Genomic DNA, 17,050 nt, shown 5'->3' on the forward strand with positions numbered 1-17,050 from the left:
TATAGCTGTTGGACTAGTTCAAGAGAGACTAGCATATAGCTGTTGGACTAGTTCAAGAGAGACTAGCATATAGCTGTTGGACTAGTTCAAGAGAGACTAGCATATAGCTGTTTTTTTTATTTTTTTATTTCACCTTTATTTAACCAGGTAGGCTAGTTGAGAACAAGTTCTCATTTACAACTGCGACCTGGCCAAGATAAAGCATAGCAGTGTGAACAGACAACACAGAGTTACACATGGAGTAAACAATTAACAAGTCAATAATACAGTAGAAAAAAAAAAAGAAAAAAAAAGAGAGTCTATATACATTGTGTGCAAAAGGCATGAGGAGGTAGAACACTGGTGTGAGAATTTTACTAAAGAGTGGCTCCTGTCTGGCCACTCTACCATGAAGGCCTGATTGGTGGAACAAACTCCCTCACGACGCCAGGACAGCGGAGTCAATCACCACCCTCCGGAGACACCTGAAACCCCACCTCTTTAAGGAATACCTAGGATAGGATAAGTAATCCTTCTCACCCCCCCCCCTAAAAGATTTAAATGCACTATTGTAAAGTGGCTGTTCCACTGGATGTCATAAGGTGAATGCACCAATTTGTAAGTCGCTCTGGATAAGAGCGTCTGCTAAATGACTTAAATGTAAATGTAAATGCTGCAGAGAGATCGAAGGAATTGTCTGTAGAGCTCTGAGACAGAATTGTTTTGAGGCACAGATCTGGGAAAAGGTTCCAAAAAATGTATGCAGCATTGAAGGTCCCCAAGAACACAATGGCCTCCATCATTCTTAAATGGAAGAAGTTTTGAACCATGAAGACTCTTCCTAGAGCTGGCCACCTGACCAAACTGAGCAATCGGGGAGAAGGGCCTTGGTCAGGGAGGTGACCAGGACCCCGATGGTCACTATGACAGAGCTCCAGGGTTCCTCTGCGGAGATGGGAGAACCTTCCAGAAGGACAAACATCTATGCAGTACTCCACCAATCAGGTCTTTATGGTAGAGTGGCCAGACGGAAGCCACTCCTCAGTAAAAGGCACATGACAGCACACTTGGAGTTTGCCAAAAGGCACCTAAAGGACTCAGGCCATGAGAAACAAGATTCTCTGGTCTGATGAAACCAAGATTGAACTCTTGAATGCCACAAGCGTCACATCTTGAAGAAACCTGGCACCGACCCTTCAGTGAAGCATGGTGGCAGCATCATGCTGTAGGGATGTCTTTCAGCAGCAGGGACCGGGAGATTAGTCAGGATCGAGGGAAAGATTAACGGAGAAAAGTACAGAGAGATCCTTGATGAAAACCTGCTCCATAGCACTCAGGACCTTAGGGTTGTTGTCCTGTTCATCCAGTCTAAGAACACAGCCAAGACAATGCAGGAGTGGCTTCAGAACAAGTCTCTGGAGAGACCTGAAAATAGCTGTGCAGCGACGCTCCCCATCCAACCTGACAGAGCTTGAGAGGATCCGCAGAGAAGAATGGGAGAAACTCCCCAAATACAGGTGTTCCAAGCTAGTAACGTCATACCCATGAAGACTCAAGGCTGTAATCGCTGCCAAAGATGCTTCAACAAAGCACTGAGTAAATGGTCTGAATACTTATGTAAATGTAATATTTCAGATTTGTATTTTTAATAAATTAGCTACATTTCTAAAAACCTGTTTTTGCTTTCTCATTATGGCGTATTGTGTGTAGAAACGATTTAATCAATTTAAAAAAATAAGGCTGTACCGTAACAAAATGTGAAAAAAGTCCATGGGTCTGAATACTTTCCGAATGCACCGTAAATTAAAGACTGCCAGGTTATTCACAGGGTGTTCATTTAATGAACTGTTGTAAATCCCTTTTACTATTTGTGAGTTCAGCATTATTCAACTGTATGTTTATTCCTGTATTATATTCAACCACTAGTGTACTACTGTAGTACTGACCTATACCTGTATGCCATGTAGTGGAGGATGGGGAGATACCATGTGGTGGAGGAAGGGGAGATACCATGTAGTGGAGGATGGGGAGATACCATGTGGTGGAGGAAGGGGAGATACCATGTGGTGGAGGATGGGAGATACCATGTGGTGGAGGATGGGGATATACCATGTGGTGGAGGATGGGGAGATACCATGTGGTGGAGGATGGGGAGATACCATGTGGTGGAGGATGGGGAGATACCATGTGGTGGAGGATGGGAGATACCATGTGGTGGAGGATGGGGAGATACCATGTGGTGGAGGATGGGGAGATAACATGTGGTGGAGGAAGGGGAGATACCATGTGGTGGAGGATGGGAGATACCATGTGGTGGAGGATGGGGATATACCATGTGGTGGAGGGTGGGGAGATACCATGTGGTGGAGGATGGGAGATACCATGTGGTGGAGGATGGGAGATACCATGTGGTGGAGGATGGGGAGATACCATGTGGTGGAGGATGGGGAGATACCATGTGGTGGAGGATGGGAGATACCATGTGGTGGAGGAAGGGGAGATAACATGTGGTGGAGGATGGGGAGATAACATGTGGTGGAGGATGGGAGATACCATGTGGTGGAGGATGGGAGATACCATGTGGTGGAGGAAGGGGAGATACCATGTGGTGGAGGAAGGGGAGATACCATGTGGTGGAGGAAGGGGAGATACCATGTGGTGGAGGAAGGGGAGATACCATGTGGTGGAGGATGGGGAGATAACATGTGGTGGAGGATGGGGAGATACCATGTGGTGGAGGAAGGGGAGATACCATGTGGTGGAGGATGGGGAGATACCATGTGGTGGAGGATGGGAGATACCATGTGGTGGAGGATGGGAGATACCATGTGGTGGAGGAAGGGGAGATACCATGTGGTGGAGGATGGGAGATACCATGTGGTGGAGGATGGGGAGATAACATGTGGTGTAGGATGGAAGATACCATGTAGTGGAGGATGGGAGATACCATGTGGTGTAGGATGGGAGATACCATGTGGTGGAGGAAGGGGAGATACCATGTGGTGGAGGATGGGGAGATACCATGTGGTGGAGGAAGGGGAGATACCATGTGGTGGAGGAAGGGGAGATACCATGTGGTGGAGGAAGGGGAGATACCATGTGGTGGAGGATGGGAGATACCATGTGGTGGAGGAGGGGAGATACCATGTGGTGGAGGATGGGAGATACCATGTGGTGGAGGAAGGGGAGATACCATGTGGTGGAGGAAGGGGAGATACCATGTGGTGGAGGAAGGGGAGATACCATGTGGTGGAGGAAGGGGAGATACCATGTGGTGGAGGAAGGGGAGATACCATGTGGTGGAGGATGGGAGATACCATGTGGTGGAGGAAGGGGAGATACCATGTGGTGGAGGATGGGAGATACCATGTGGTGGAGGAAGGGGAGATACCATGTGGTGGAGGAAGGGGAGATACCATGTGGTGGAGGATGGGAGATACCATGTAGTGGAGGAAGGGGAGATACCATGTGGTGGAGGATCGGAGATACCATGTGGTGGAGGAAGGGGAGATACCATGTGGTGGAGGATGGGAGATACCATGTGGTGGAGGAAGGGAGATACCATGTAGTGGAGGATGGGGAGATACCATGTGGTGGAGGATGGGGAGATACCATGTGGTGGAGGATGGGGAGATACCATGTGGTGGAGGAAGGGGAGATACCATGTGGTGGAGGATGGGGAGATACCATGTAGTGGAGGATGGGGAGATACCATGTGGTGGAGGAAGGGGAGATACCATGTGGTGGAGGATGGGGAGATAACATGTGGTGGAGGATGGGGAGATAACATGTGGTGGAGGATGGGAGATACCATGTGGTGGAGGAAGGGGAGATACCATGTAGTGGAGGATGGGGAGATACCATGTGGTGGAGGATGGGGAGATACCATGTGGTGGAGGATGGGAGATACCATGTGGTGGAGGATGGGAGATACCATGTGGTGGAGGATGGGGAGATGCCATGTAGTGGAGGATGGGGAGATACCATGTGGTGGAGGATGGGAGATACCATGTGGTGGAGGATGGGAGATACCATGTGGTGGAGGATGGGGAGATACCATGTGGTGGAGGAAGGGGAGATACCATGTGGTGGAGGAAGGGGAGATACCATGTGGTGGAGGATGGGAGATACCATGTGGTGGAGGATGGGAGATACCATGTGGTGGAGGAAGTGAGGAAAATAATTATCATAATAGAACTAACAGCAAGACAAGGGAGGGAAGCTCAACAGAAACCATGCCAGCCAGCCAGGCGAGCCAGGATGAATCGAAGTGATTTGCACATTAATAAAGTGATAATTACTACATAGAAGCCCACTTTGTGATCTTAAAGGTAAGGTGATGTTCAGTTCAGACCTCATCTGATCTGAAGGGTATGTCTATTATCTATCCTACCTACAGTATACTGCTGTTACTGTCTATTATCTATCCTACCTACAGTATACTGCTGTTACTGTCTATTATCTATCCTACCTACAGTATACTGCTGTTACTTTCTATTATATATCCTACCTACAGTATACTACTGTTAATGTCTATTATCTATCCTTGACCCCTACCTACAGTATACTGCTGTTACTGTCTATTATCTATCCTTTACCCCTACCTACAGTATACTGCTGTTACTGTCTATTATCTATCCTTTACCCCTACCTACAGTATACTGCTGTTACTGTCTATTATCTATCCTTTACCCCTACCTACAGTATACTGCTGTTACTGTCTATTATCTATCCTTTACCCCTACCTACAGTATACTGCTGTTACTGTCTATTGTCTATCCTTTACCCCTACCTACAGTATACTGCTGTTACTGTCTATTATCTATCCTTTACCCCTACCTACAGTATACTGCTGTTACTGTCTATTATCTATCCTTTACCCCTACCTACAGTATACTGCTGTTACTGTCTATTATCTATCCTTTACCCCTACCTACAGTATACTGCTGTTACTGTCTATTATCTATCCTTTACCCCTACCTACAGTATACTGCTGTTACTGTCTATTATCTATCATTTACCCCTACCTACAGTATACTGTTGTTACTGTCTATTATCTATCCTTTACCCCTACCTACAGTATACTGCTGTTACTGTCTATTATCTATCATTTACCCCTACCTACAGTATACTGTTGTTACTGTCTATTATCTATCCTTTACCCCTACCTACAGTATACTGCTGTTACTGTCTATTATCTATCCTTTACCCTACCTACAGTATACTGCTGTTACTGTCTATTATCTATCCTTTACCCCTACCTACAGTATACTGCTGTTACTGTCTATTATCTATCCTTTACCCCTACCTACAGTATACTGCTGTTACTGTCTATTATCTATCCTTTACCCCTACCTACAGTATACTGCTGTTACTGTCTATTATCTATCCTTTACCCCTACCTACAGTATACTGCTGTTACTGTCTATTATCTATCCTTTACCTCTACCTACAGTATACTGCTGTTACTGTCTATTATCTATCCTTTACCCCTACCTACAGTATACTGCTGTTACTGTCTGTTATCTATCCTTTACCCCTACCTACAATATACTGCTGTTACTGTTTATTATCTATCCTTTACCCCTACCTACAGTATACTGCTGTTACTGTCTATTATCAATCCTTTACCTCTACCTACAGTATACTGCTGTTACTGTTTATTATCTATCCTGTTGCCTAGTCACTGTACCCCTACCTATGTGTACTGTACATACATTATGTACCTCAATTACCTCGCACCCCTGCACGTCGACTCAGTACTGGTACCCCGTGTATTTTCGGCAAGTTATCGTTACTCATTGTGTATTTATTCCTCATGTTATAATTTGATTTTATAATTATTTCTCTATTTTCTTTCTTTCTGCGTTGTTGGGAAGGGCCCAGTAAAGTAAACATCTCCCTGTTAGTCTACACCTGTTGTTTACCAAGCATTTCACTGTTAGTCTACACCTGTTGTTTACCAAGCATTTCACTGTTAGTCTACACCTGTTGTTTACCAAGCATTTCACTGTTAGTCTACACCTGTTGTTTACCAAGCATTTCACTGTTAGTCTACACCTGTTGTTTACCAAACATTTCACTGTTAGTCTACACCTGTTGTTTACCAAGCATTTCACTGTTAGTCTACACCTGTTGTTTACCAAACATTTCACTGTTAGTCTACACCTGTTGTTTACCAAGCATTTCACTGTTAGTCTACACCTGTTGTTTACAAAGCATTTCACTGTTAGTCTACACCTGTTGTTTACCAAGCATTTCACTGTTAGTCTACACCTGTTGTTTACCAAGCATTCCACTGTTAGTCTAACACCTGTTGTTTACCAAACATTTCACTGTTAGTCTACACCTGTTGTTTACCAAGCATTTCACTGTTAGTCTACACCTGTTGTTTACCAAACATTTCACTGTTAGTCTACACCTGTTGTTTACCAAACATTTCACTGTTAGTCTACACCTGTTGTTTACATTTCACTGTTAGTCTACACCTGTTGTTTACCAAACATTTCACTGTTAGTCTACACCTGTTGTTTACCAAGCATTTCACTGTTAGTCTACACCTGTTGTTTACCAAACATTTCACTGTTAGTCTACACCTGTTGTTTACCAAGCATTTCACTGTTAGTCTACACCTGTTGTTTACCAAACATTTCACTGTTAGTCTACACCTGTTGTTTACCAAGCATTTCACTGTTAGTCTACACTACAAACATTTCACTGTTAGTCTACACCTGTTTACCAAGCATTTCACTGTTAGTCTACACCTGTTGTTTACTAAGCATTTCACTGTTAGTCTACACCTGTTGTTTACCAAGCATTTCCCTGTTAGTCTACACCTGTTGTTTACCAAGCATTTCACTGCTAGTCTACACCTGTTGTTTACCAAGCATTTCACTGTTAGTCTACACCTGTTGTTTACTAAGCATATGACAAATAACATTTGACTGGATTTGACGAAGCGAGGCAGAAGATGAAGGACAGATACAGGACATCCTCTCCAGATATCAGAGGGAAAGTGTTTGTAGCTCTAAGCAGGTAGAGATCCAGCACAGTTGTTATAGCTCATGGTCTCAAAACACACCCACATCGAGAGAGAAAGAGACCGGACAGACTTCCACACCTAAACACAAGAGACACACACTGTAAACACACACGTACTGTGGTTGGTCGAGACCGAGAGAGGCTGAGGCTGCTGGCTGCGAGGTCCTCCCAAACTCCGTGCCTGTGATGAGGTACCATGTTCTCCAGATTGTCGCTGGGAGAAGCAGAGGAGGAAGAAGACGAGGCGCAGGTACTGACCAGGTCCGGCAGGCTGGTGGACGGATACCGGTGGAAATCAACTTCAGACTCCTCCTGAATGAACCAGAGGAAGAGGGGAGAACAGTGAGTGTGGAAGGGATGGATGACTGTGTGTGTGTGTGTGTGTGTGTGTGTGTGTGTGTGTGTGTGTGTGTGTGTGTGTGTGTGTGTGTGTGTGTGTGTGTGTGTGTGTGTGTGTGTGTGTGTGTGTGTGTGTGTGTGTGTGTGTGTGTTCAGAAGAGTGGAAGGGATGGATGACTGTGTGTGTGTGTGTGTTCAGAAGAGTGGAAGGGATGGATGACTGTGTGTGTGTGTGTGTTCAGAAGAGTGGAAGGGATGGATGACTGTGTGTGTGTGTGTTCAGAAGAGTGGAAGGGATGGATGACTGTGTGTGTGTGTGTGTGTGTGTGTGTGTGTGTGTGTGTGTGTGTGTGTGTGTGTGTGTGTGTGTGTGTGTGTGTGTGTGTGTGTGTGTGTGTGTGTGTGTGTGTGTTCAGAAGAGTGGAAGAGACATGTAGTGTGTGTTCTGTGTGTATTTTTAACGTTGTTTCTGAAAGCCAGCCTGCATTTCCCTTCAAGCCGATTAAGATCTCTTGAATGTTTTAGATGTTCCCACACGCTTCAACCCTTCAACACTACAACCCTTCAACACTACAACCCTTCAACACTACAACCCTTCAACACTACAACCCTTCAACACACTAGAGCCCTTCAACACTAACACACTACAACCCTTCAACACACTACAACCCTTCAACACTAACACACTACAACCCTTCAACACTAACACACTACAACCCTTCAACACTACAACCCTTCAACACTACAACCCTTCAACACTACAACCCTTCAACACTACAACCCTTCAACACTAACACACTACAACCCTTCACACTAACACACTACAACCCTTCAACACTACAACCCTTCAACACTACAGCCCTTCAACACTAACACACTACAACCCTTCAACACTAACAGACTACAACCCTTCAACACTAACACACTACAACCCTCCCACTAACACACTACAACCCTTCAACACTAACACACTACAACCCTTCAACACTAACACACTACAGCCCTTCAACACTAACACACTACAACCCTTCAACACTAACAGACTACAACCCTTCAACACTAACACACTACAACCCTCCCACTAACACACTACAACCCTTCAACCCTTCAACACTACAACCCTTCAACACTACAACCCTTCAACACTACAACCCTTCAACACTACAACCCTTCAACACTACAACCCTTCAACACTAACACACTACAACCCTTCCACACTAACACACTACAACCCTTCAACACTACAACCCTTCAACACTACAGCCCTTCAACACTAACACACTACAACCCTTCAACACTAACAGACTACAACCCTTCAACACTAACACACTACAACCCTTCAACACACTACAACCCTTCAACACTAACACACTACAACCCTTCAACACTAACACACTACAACCCTTCAACACTAACACACTACAACCCTTCAACACTAACACACTACAACCCTTCAACACTAACACACTACAACCCTTCAACACTAACACACTACAACCCTTCAACACTAACACACTACAACCCTTCAACACTAACACACTACAACCCTTCCACACTAACACACTACAACCCTTCCACACTAACACACTACAACCCTTCAACACTAACACACTACAGCCCTTCAACACTAACACACTACAGCCCTTCAACACTAACACACTACAACCCTTCAACACTAACACACTACAACCCTCCCACTAACAGACTACAACCCTTCAACACTAACACACTACAACCCTTCAACACTAACACACTACAACCCTTCAACACACTACAACCCTTCAACACTAACACACTACAACCCTTCAACACTAAAACACTACTTTTCTCTCTGCCTGTCTGTATCATCGATGCTCCCCCAACTCTTTTCTCTCTGCCTGTCTGTATCATCGATGCTCCCTCACCTCTTTTCTCTCTGCCTGTCTGTATCATCGATGCTCCCTCAACTCTTTTCTCTCTGCCTGTCTGTATCATCGATGCTCCCTCACCTCTTTTCTCTCTGCCTGTCTGTATCATCGATGCTCCCTCAACTCTTTTCTCTCTGCCTGTCTGTATCATCGATGCTCCCTCACCTCTTTTCTCTCTGCCTGTCTGTATCATCGATGCTCCCTCAACTCTTTTCTCTCTGCCTGTCTGTATCATCGATGCTCCCTCACCTCTTTTCTCTCTGCCTGTCTGTATCATCGATGCTCCCTCAACTCTTTTCTCTCTGCCTATCATCGATGCTCCCTCACCTCTTTTCTCTCTGTCTGTCTGTATCATCGATGCTCCCTCAACTGTTTTCTCTCTGCCTCTGTATCATCGATGCTCCCTCAACTGTTTTCTCTCTGCCTGTCTGTATCATCGATGCTCCCTCAACTCTTTTCTCTCTGTATCATCGATGCTCCCTCAACTCTTTTCTCTCTGTATCATCGATGCTCCCTCAACTCTTTTCTCTCTGCCTGTCTGTATCATCGATGCTCCCTCAACTCTTTTCTCTCTGTATCATCGATGCTCCCTCAACTCTTTTCTCTCTGCCTGTCTGTATCATCGATGCTCCCTCAACTCTTTTCTCCCTGCCTGTCTGTATCATCGATGCTCCCTCAACTCTTTTCTCTCTGCCTGTCTGTATCATCGATGCTCCCTCACCTCTTTTCTCTCTGTCTGTCTGTATCATCGATGCTCCCTCAACTGTTTTCTCTCTGCCTGTCTGTATCATCGATGCTCCCTCAACTGTTTTCTCTCTGCCTGTCTGTATCATCGATGCTCCCTCAACTCTTTTCTCTCTGTCTGTCTGTATCATCGATGCTCCCTCAACTCTTTTCTCTCTGTATCATCGATGCTCCCTCAGCTCTTTTCTCTCTACCTGTCTGTATCATCGATGCTCCCTCAACTCTTTTCTCTCTGTATCATCGATGCTCCCTCAACTCTTTTCTCTCTGCCTGTCTGTATCATCGATGCTCCCTCAACTCTTTTCTCTCTGTATCATGGATGCTCCCTCAGCTCTTTTCTCTCTACCTGTCTGTATCATCGATGCTCCCTCAACTCTTTTCTCCCTGCCTGTCTGTATCATCGATGCTCCCTCAACTCTTTTCTCTCTGCCTGTCTGTATCATCGATGCTCCCTCAACTCTTGTAGCCCTGCCTATCTGTATCATCGATGCTCTCTCAACTCTTTTCTCTCTGCCTGTCTGTATCATCGATGCTCCCTCAGCTCTTTTCTCTACCTGTCTGTATCATCGATGCTCCCTCAACTCTTTTCTCTCTGTATCATCGATGCTCCCTCAACTCTTTTCTCTCTGCCTGTCTGTATCATGGATGCTCCCTCAGCTCTTTTCTCTCTACCTGTCTGTATCATCGATGCTCCCTCAACTCTTTTCTCTCTGTATCATGGATGCTCCCTCAACTCTTTTCTCTCTGTATCATCGATGCTCCCTCAGCTCAAGCTGCTGCTACTTAATGCCTTTCTGAACTGCTTCAAGACAATCTGAAGCAGTGGAAAACCATCAACAATGACCTGCCAGATTTCATTCAAAATGTTTGTGTTTTTTTTCCAAAGTGACTTTGAGATTATTGATTGGAATGAAAAGCCCTATATAAAATAAATATATTATTGACTGCTGAAACCCCTTTTGTATTTGTTGTAGTTGGTTGTTATTACTCTTCCCTAAATTTCCCCGGTGAAATGGTTTGGCTTAGGAGTTTACAACCTAGCATAATGGTAAAGGCCTAAAATTTGACCTTTGTTTAACTCGGCAAGTCAGTTAAGAACAAATTCTTATTTACAATGACGGCCTAGGAACAGCGGGTTAACTGCCTTGTTCAGGGCTATGCCATGCAAATTGAACAGATGGTGGCGCTCTAACAAGCGATTGAAAATGGAAAACATGTTGAAAAGTCACACCCCTCACCGTGTTTGACCTAGAGGTCAAATTTCCGTGTCGGACCCATAAACTCTGGCATGATGTCTTTTCCTCTATTTAGAATGGAGTTTTAAAACAAACACTTAAAACGCTAGTCCTTTGGCAACGGAATGACCAGATCTGCATGAAACTTCACATGTGGCATCTACAGATCAACGCAATACTTTCGAGACTATTTACCTAAAAAGAACACTGACCAATAAGCATCAATGTGGGCGTGGTCTGGCATATATAAACGCATATTGATCAGTCACGGATACATTCGTATTGTAACAAAACACTGTGAAGACTCAACATATACAAGCACATTCACATGGGCCACACAAGGGCTGCTATAAACAGGCACATGTTTATATCTCTTGATATGTTTGCCTCAAGAGTGATGAAATTTGGCACACGTGCAGAGGGAACCTGTATAAAAGTATAATTCAGTTTGGACCCATAGTCACGCTGTTGGACAGGAAGAAAGAAAAAACATGAACGCAAAACTTGTTGGCTCATAGTGGCCATATTGTTTGAGCAAAAGCCCAAGAACATTTCACGACGTGCGTCCCATAGATGCTATGTACCAAATCTGGTTCTTCTGGAGAAGAAGACGTATTCAAGTAGTCAACATCATTAGAAATAGTCCAAAATACTGCATGATCAGTTAAGATTTTTTTAGTTCACAGCTTGAACCCCCGACATTGCTGCTTGCAGATATATATTTGCCCAATGGAAAGATTGGCTGTCCAGTGCCTACGCTTCTTAAACTGTAAACATTTAAAGTTATTAATCAACATTGACATTGCTGCTTGCAGATATATATTTATTATTATGTTGAAACAAGGTACATGTATCGTACAACATTGAAACATATTGTACCAGGTTAAATGCTTAAGTGTCCAGCCAGGGAATTAGTGTACCAAGTCCTAACACGCCAATGAGTTTGCTCAGTGATTAGTGTCGGATTCTTCACATTTCTGCTTTTGTCCAGTTGATAATCTCTCCTTTTCCCTTCTCTGCAGCTGTATGTATATACATATCAGGTTCTGTTCTGTTAATAATAATAATAATATATGCCATTTAGTCTGCGACTTACAGTCATGTGTGCATACACTTCCAGGGCGTTACAATGCTCTAAGCTACAGGTCAATATTTATTTCTCATGTTATTTATTTATTTTATTTATTTCCTCCTTCACTTTGTTCTTCTATGTTGAGTCAACGTCTAAAAACAGAAGTTGTAAATTATTTGAAATATGAAGAAGGGCATTTTTTTTCCCCTCCCTTCAGAAACACAAGAAAGAGCTCGAGAAATACATTTGTTTTGGACACACAAAAAAAGGGCTGTTGTGTTGAGTGTACGTGCGTGTGTGTGTGTGTGTGTGTGTGTGTGTGTGTGTGTGTGTGTGTGTGTGTGTGTGTGTGTGTGTGTGTGTGTGTGTGTGTCAGCGGAGGCTGCTGAGGGGAGGACGGCTCATAATAACATCTGGAAACGGAGTAAATGGAATGGAATGGAAACCATGGAAACCACGTGCTTGATTTATTTGATACCATTACAAATACTCCGTTACAGCCATTACCACGAGCACATCCTCCTCAATTAAAGTGCCACCAACCTCCTGTGGTGTGTGTGTGTGCGTGCGTGTGCGTGCGTGCGTGTGTGTGCGTGTGTGAGTGTCCGTCCATGCGTGTGTGCGTGTACTCACCCTGCTAGTGACGACCAGTTGTACCAGTCCAGCGGTAGAGCGTAGGATGTCTACAGCCTCTGAATGAGACAGGCCGACCAGAGACTGACCGTTGATCATCAGGAGCTCATCACCAGCCTTCAGACGTCCGTCCCTAACACACACACACACACATTTCACATAGCATTTCACGCTAAAGTCTACGCCTGTTGTATTCGCAGCATGTGACAAATAATATGCTTTGACAAATCAAATGTTATATGCTATGACAAATCAAATGTTATATGCTATGACAAATCAAATGTTATATGCTATGACAAATCAAATGTTATATGCTATGACAAATCAAATGTTATATGCTATGACAAATCAAATGTTATATGCTATGACAAATCAAATGTTATATGCTATGACAAATATGCACACATGTAATACTTTATGGAAACCACAAATTATATTTAACACTGATTTATGACAAATCCCCCAAATCAAATGTTATATGCACACAGATATGGGGGACAAATATGCACACATGTAATACTTTATGCCATGGACCAACCAACCACAGATTAGATGCTCGTGGATTCATTCGATAACATTGAGGAGTTTACCACATCAGTCGCTGTCTTCATTAAAAAAAAGCCTTGACGACTTCATCCCCACAGTGACGATACGTACATATCCTAACCAGAAGCCATGGATAACAGGCAACATCAGCACTGAGCTTAAAGGCTGCCTCGTTCACTCCCTCAGACGAACCATCAAACAGGCAACGCCTCAATACAGGACCAAGTTCAAATCCCACTAAACCAGCTCTGAAGCTCATGATTGCCTCCCTACTCTTCTACATTTGCACACAATGTACATAGATTTTTCTATTGTGTTATTGACTGTATGCTTGTTTATGCGTAACTCTGCTGTTGTTTTTGTCGCACTGCTTTGCTTTATCTTGGCCAGGTCGCAGTTATAAATGACAACTAGTTCTCAACTGGCCTACCTGGTTAAATAAAGGTGAAATAAATCAAATAAATTAAAATCCTGTTTGCGCTTTTGAGCCGAATCCACTGTACTGTTTCAGGTGCCAAGTTCATGGTCCTGTTGCAGCAGGGTGTAGGTTCATGGTCATGTTGCAGCAGGGTGTAGGTTAATGGTCATGTAGCAGCAGGGTGTAGGTTCATGGTCATGTTGCAGCAGGGTGTAGGTTCATGGTCATGTTGCAGCAGGGTGTAGGTTCATGGTCATGTTGCAGCAGGGTGTAGGTTCATGGTGATGTTGCAGCAGGGTGTAGGTTCATGGTCATGTTGCAGCAGGGTGTAGGTTCATGGTCATGTTGCAGCAGGGTGTAGGTTCATGGTCATGTTGCAGCAGGGTGTAGGTTCATGGTGATGTTGCAGCAGGGTGTAGGTTCATGGTCATGTTGCAGCAGGGTGTAGGTTCATGGTCATGTTGCAGCAGGGTGTAGGTTCATGGTCATGTTGCAGCAGGGTGTAGGTTCATGGTCATGTAGCAGCAGGGTGTAGGTTCATGGTCATGTAGCAGCAGGGTGTAGGTTCATGGTCATGTTGCAGCAGGGTGTAGGTTCATGGTCATGTTGCAGCAGGGTGTAGGTTCATGGTCATGTTGCAGCAGGGTGTAGGTTCATGGTCATGTTGCAGCAGTGTGTAGATTCATGGTCATGTTGCAGCAGGGTGTAGGTTCATGGTCATGTTGCAGCAGGGTGTAGGTTCATGGTTATGTAGCAGCAGGGTGTAGGTTCATGGTCATGTAGCAGCAGGGTGTAGGTTCATGGTCATGTTGCATCAGGGTGTAGGTTCATGGTCATGTTGCAGCAGGGTGTAGGTTCATGGTCATGTTGCAGCAGGGTGTAGGTTAATGGTCATGTAGCAGCAGTGTGTAGGAGGGAAATTCCAAGATGTGGGAAGTGTGCGGAGGGCAATGGGACAGAGGATTGTGTTGTTTCAGTGGATGAAGTTGTGTGTGTCAATTGTCGGGGTGCTCATGTTGTGAAATAAAAAGTGAACCTTCACAAGGCCGCAGGATGCGTACTGACCCGCGTACTGACCCGCGTACTGACCCGCGTACTGACCCGCTAGCAAGTGTCTCCACTGACATTTTCAACCCAGTTTGTAAAACTAACGTTTCAAGAAGGCCACTATAGTCCCTGCGCCCAAGAACGCCAAGATAATCTGTCTAAATGACTATCGCCTGTACCCATGAAATGCTTTGAAAGGCTGGTCATGGCTCACATCAACATGATCATCCCAGACCACTTGGACCCATTCCAATTTGCATACCCCAACAGATTCACATACCAACCCCAACAGACGCAATCTCTATTGCACTCCCAAACAGCCTTTCCCACCTGGACAAAAGGAACACCTACGTGAGAATGCTGGTCATTGACTACAGCTCAGCGTTCAACACCATAGTGCCCTCCAAACTCCCCACTAAACTAAGGACCCTGAGATTAAACACCTCCCTCTGCAATTGGATAGTGGACTTCCTGACGGGCCAACCCCAGGTGGTGAGGGCAGGAAATATCACATCTGCCACGCTGACCCTCAACACGGGGGCCCCTCAGGGATGCATGCTTATCCCCCTGCTCTACTCCCTGTTCACCCACAACTGTGTGGCCACACATGACTCAAACACCATCATTATGTTTGCTGACGACACAACGGTGGTAGGCCTGATCACCGACAGCGAGGAGACAACCGATAGGGAGGAGGTCAGAGACCTGGCAGTCAGGACAACAACCTCTCCCACAACGTCAGCAAGACAAACGAGCTGATCGTGGACTAAAGGATCGACAGGGCTGTTGTGGAGCGGGTCGAGAGCTTGAAGTTCCTCGGTGTCCACATCACTAAGGAAATAACATGGTCCACACAAACATGCCTGCTTCCCATCAGGTGGATGGATCCGCCCTCAGATCCTCAAAAAGTTATACAGCTGCACCATTGAGAGCATCTTGACTGGATGCATCACCGCCTGGTATGGCAACTGCTCGGCATCCGACAGAGGTGTAGTGCGTACAGCCCAACACATCACTGGGGCCAAGCTCCCTGCCATCCAGGACCTCTATACCAGACATTGTCAGAGGAAGGTCCTAAAAATTGTATAAGACTCCAGCCACCCAAGTCATGGACTATTCTCTCTGCTACCGCATGGCAAGCGGTACCGATGCACCAAGTCTGGAACCAACAGGAGTGAGTTTGTAGCAACAGTGCAACATTATTAAAAACAATAGAATGGTCATTGCTGTCACGTTCACTGTCTTCAAACTCCCTGTCATAAATGAGCCAAGGCACAGCGTACAAGTAATTTCACATCTTTAATCGGAGTGAAACCTTCACAAAAAAACAGGTAGAGAAATAAAAAGGCTCTGACAATTGCAGTCAGTCTGTTAGCCATTTTGTTAGCTATTTAGCAGTCTGTCAGTTAGCTATTTAGCAGTCAGACTGTTAGCCATTCTGTTAGCTATTTAGCAGTCAGTCTGTTAGCCATTCTGTTAGCTATTTAGCAGTCAGACTGTTAGTCATTCTGTTAGCTATTTAGCAGTCAGTCTGTTAGCCATTCTGTTAGCTATTTAGCAATCAGTCGTTAGCCATTCTGTTAGCTATTTAGCAGTCAGTCTGTTAGCCATTCTGTTAGCTATTTAGCAGTCAGCCTGTTAGCCATTCTGTTCTCTATTTAGCAGTCAGTCTGTTAGCCATTCTGTGAGCTATTTAGCAGTCAGTCTGTTAGCCATTCTGTTATCTATTTAGCATTCAGTCTGTTAGCCATTCTGTTAGCTATTTAGCAGTCAGACTGTTAGCCATTCTGTTAGCTATTTAGCACTTATGGCTTGGGGATAGAAGCTGTTCAGGAGCCTGTTAATGGCAGACTTGTTGCTCAGGTAAGACTTTCCGAGCGGAAGCAGACAGACCAGCCTGTTCCCTGTAAATGGAACGACAGACCAGCCTGTTCCCTGTAAATGGAACGACAGAACAGCCTGTTCCCTGTAAATGGAACGACAGAACAGCCTGTTCCCTGTAAATGGAACGACAGAACAGCCTGTTCCCTGTAAATGGAACGACAGAACAGCCTGTTCCCTGTAAATGGAACGACAGAACAGCCTGTTC

General features: G+C 44.9%; 1 protein-coding gene and 1 long non-coding RNA gene across 4 annotated transcripts in view; both read right to left on the bottom strand.

Annotated features, from left to right (window-relative positions):
• The window catches only part of LOC118375790 (PDZ domain-containing protein 2-like), a 232,384-nt gene that overhangs the window by 102,595 nt on the left and 112,739 nt on the right, over nt 1-17,050 (bottom strand). The window contains 2 exon segments of the mRNA XM_052479737.1: nt 7,138-7,332; nt 12,951-13,083. Of these exon segments, the coding sequence (XP_052335697.1) occupies nt 7,138-7,332; nt 12,951-13,083 (328 nt within the window).
• LOC127911852 (uncharacterized) lies at nt 4,536-5,494 on the bottom strand. Of its 3 annotated transcripts, none has more exons than XR_008079656.1 (3): nt 5,429-5,494; nt 5,194-5,381; nt 4,536-5,147 (listed from the first exon to the last, which is right to left on the bottom strand). It is a non-coding gene; the product is annotated as an uncharacterized LOC127911852 (long non-coding RNA). The 3 variants fall into 3 exon arrangements; XR_008079654.1 differs by having other exon boundaries at nt 4,536-5,053; nt 5,101-5,147; nt 5,194-5,483; XR_008079655.1 differs by having other exon boundaries at nt 4,536-5,006; nt 5,054-5,147; nt 5,194-5,483.

The sequence above is a fragment of the Oncorhynchus keta genome, chromosome 25 (genome assembly GCF_023373465.1).
Source record: "Oncorhynchus keta strain PuntledgeMale-10-30-2019 chromosome 25, Oket_V2, whole genome shotgun sequence".
NCBI classification, from domain to species: domain Eukaryota; kingdom Metazoa; phylum Chordata; class Actinopteri; order Salmoniformes; family Salmonidae; genus Oncorhynchus; species Oncorhynchus keta.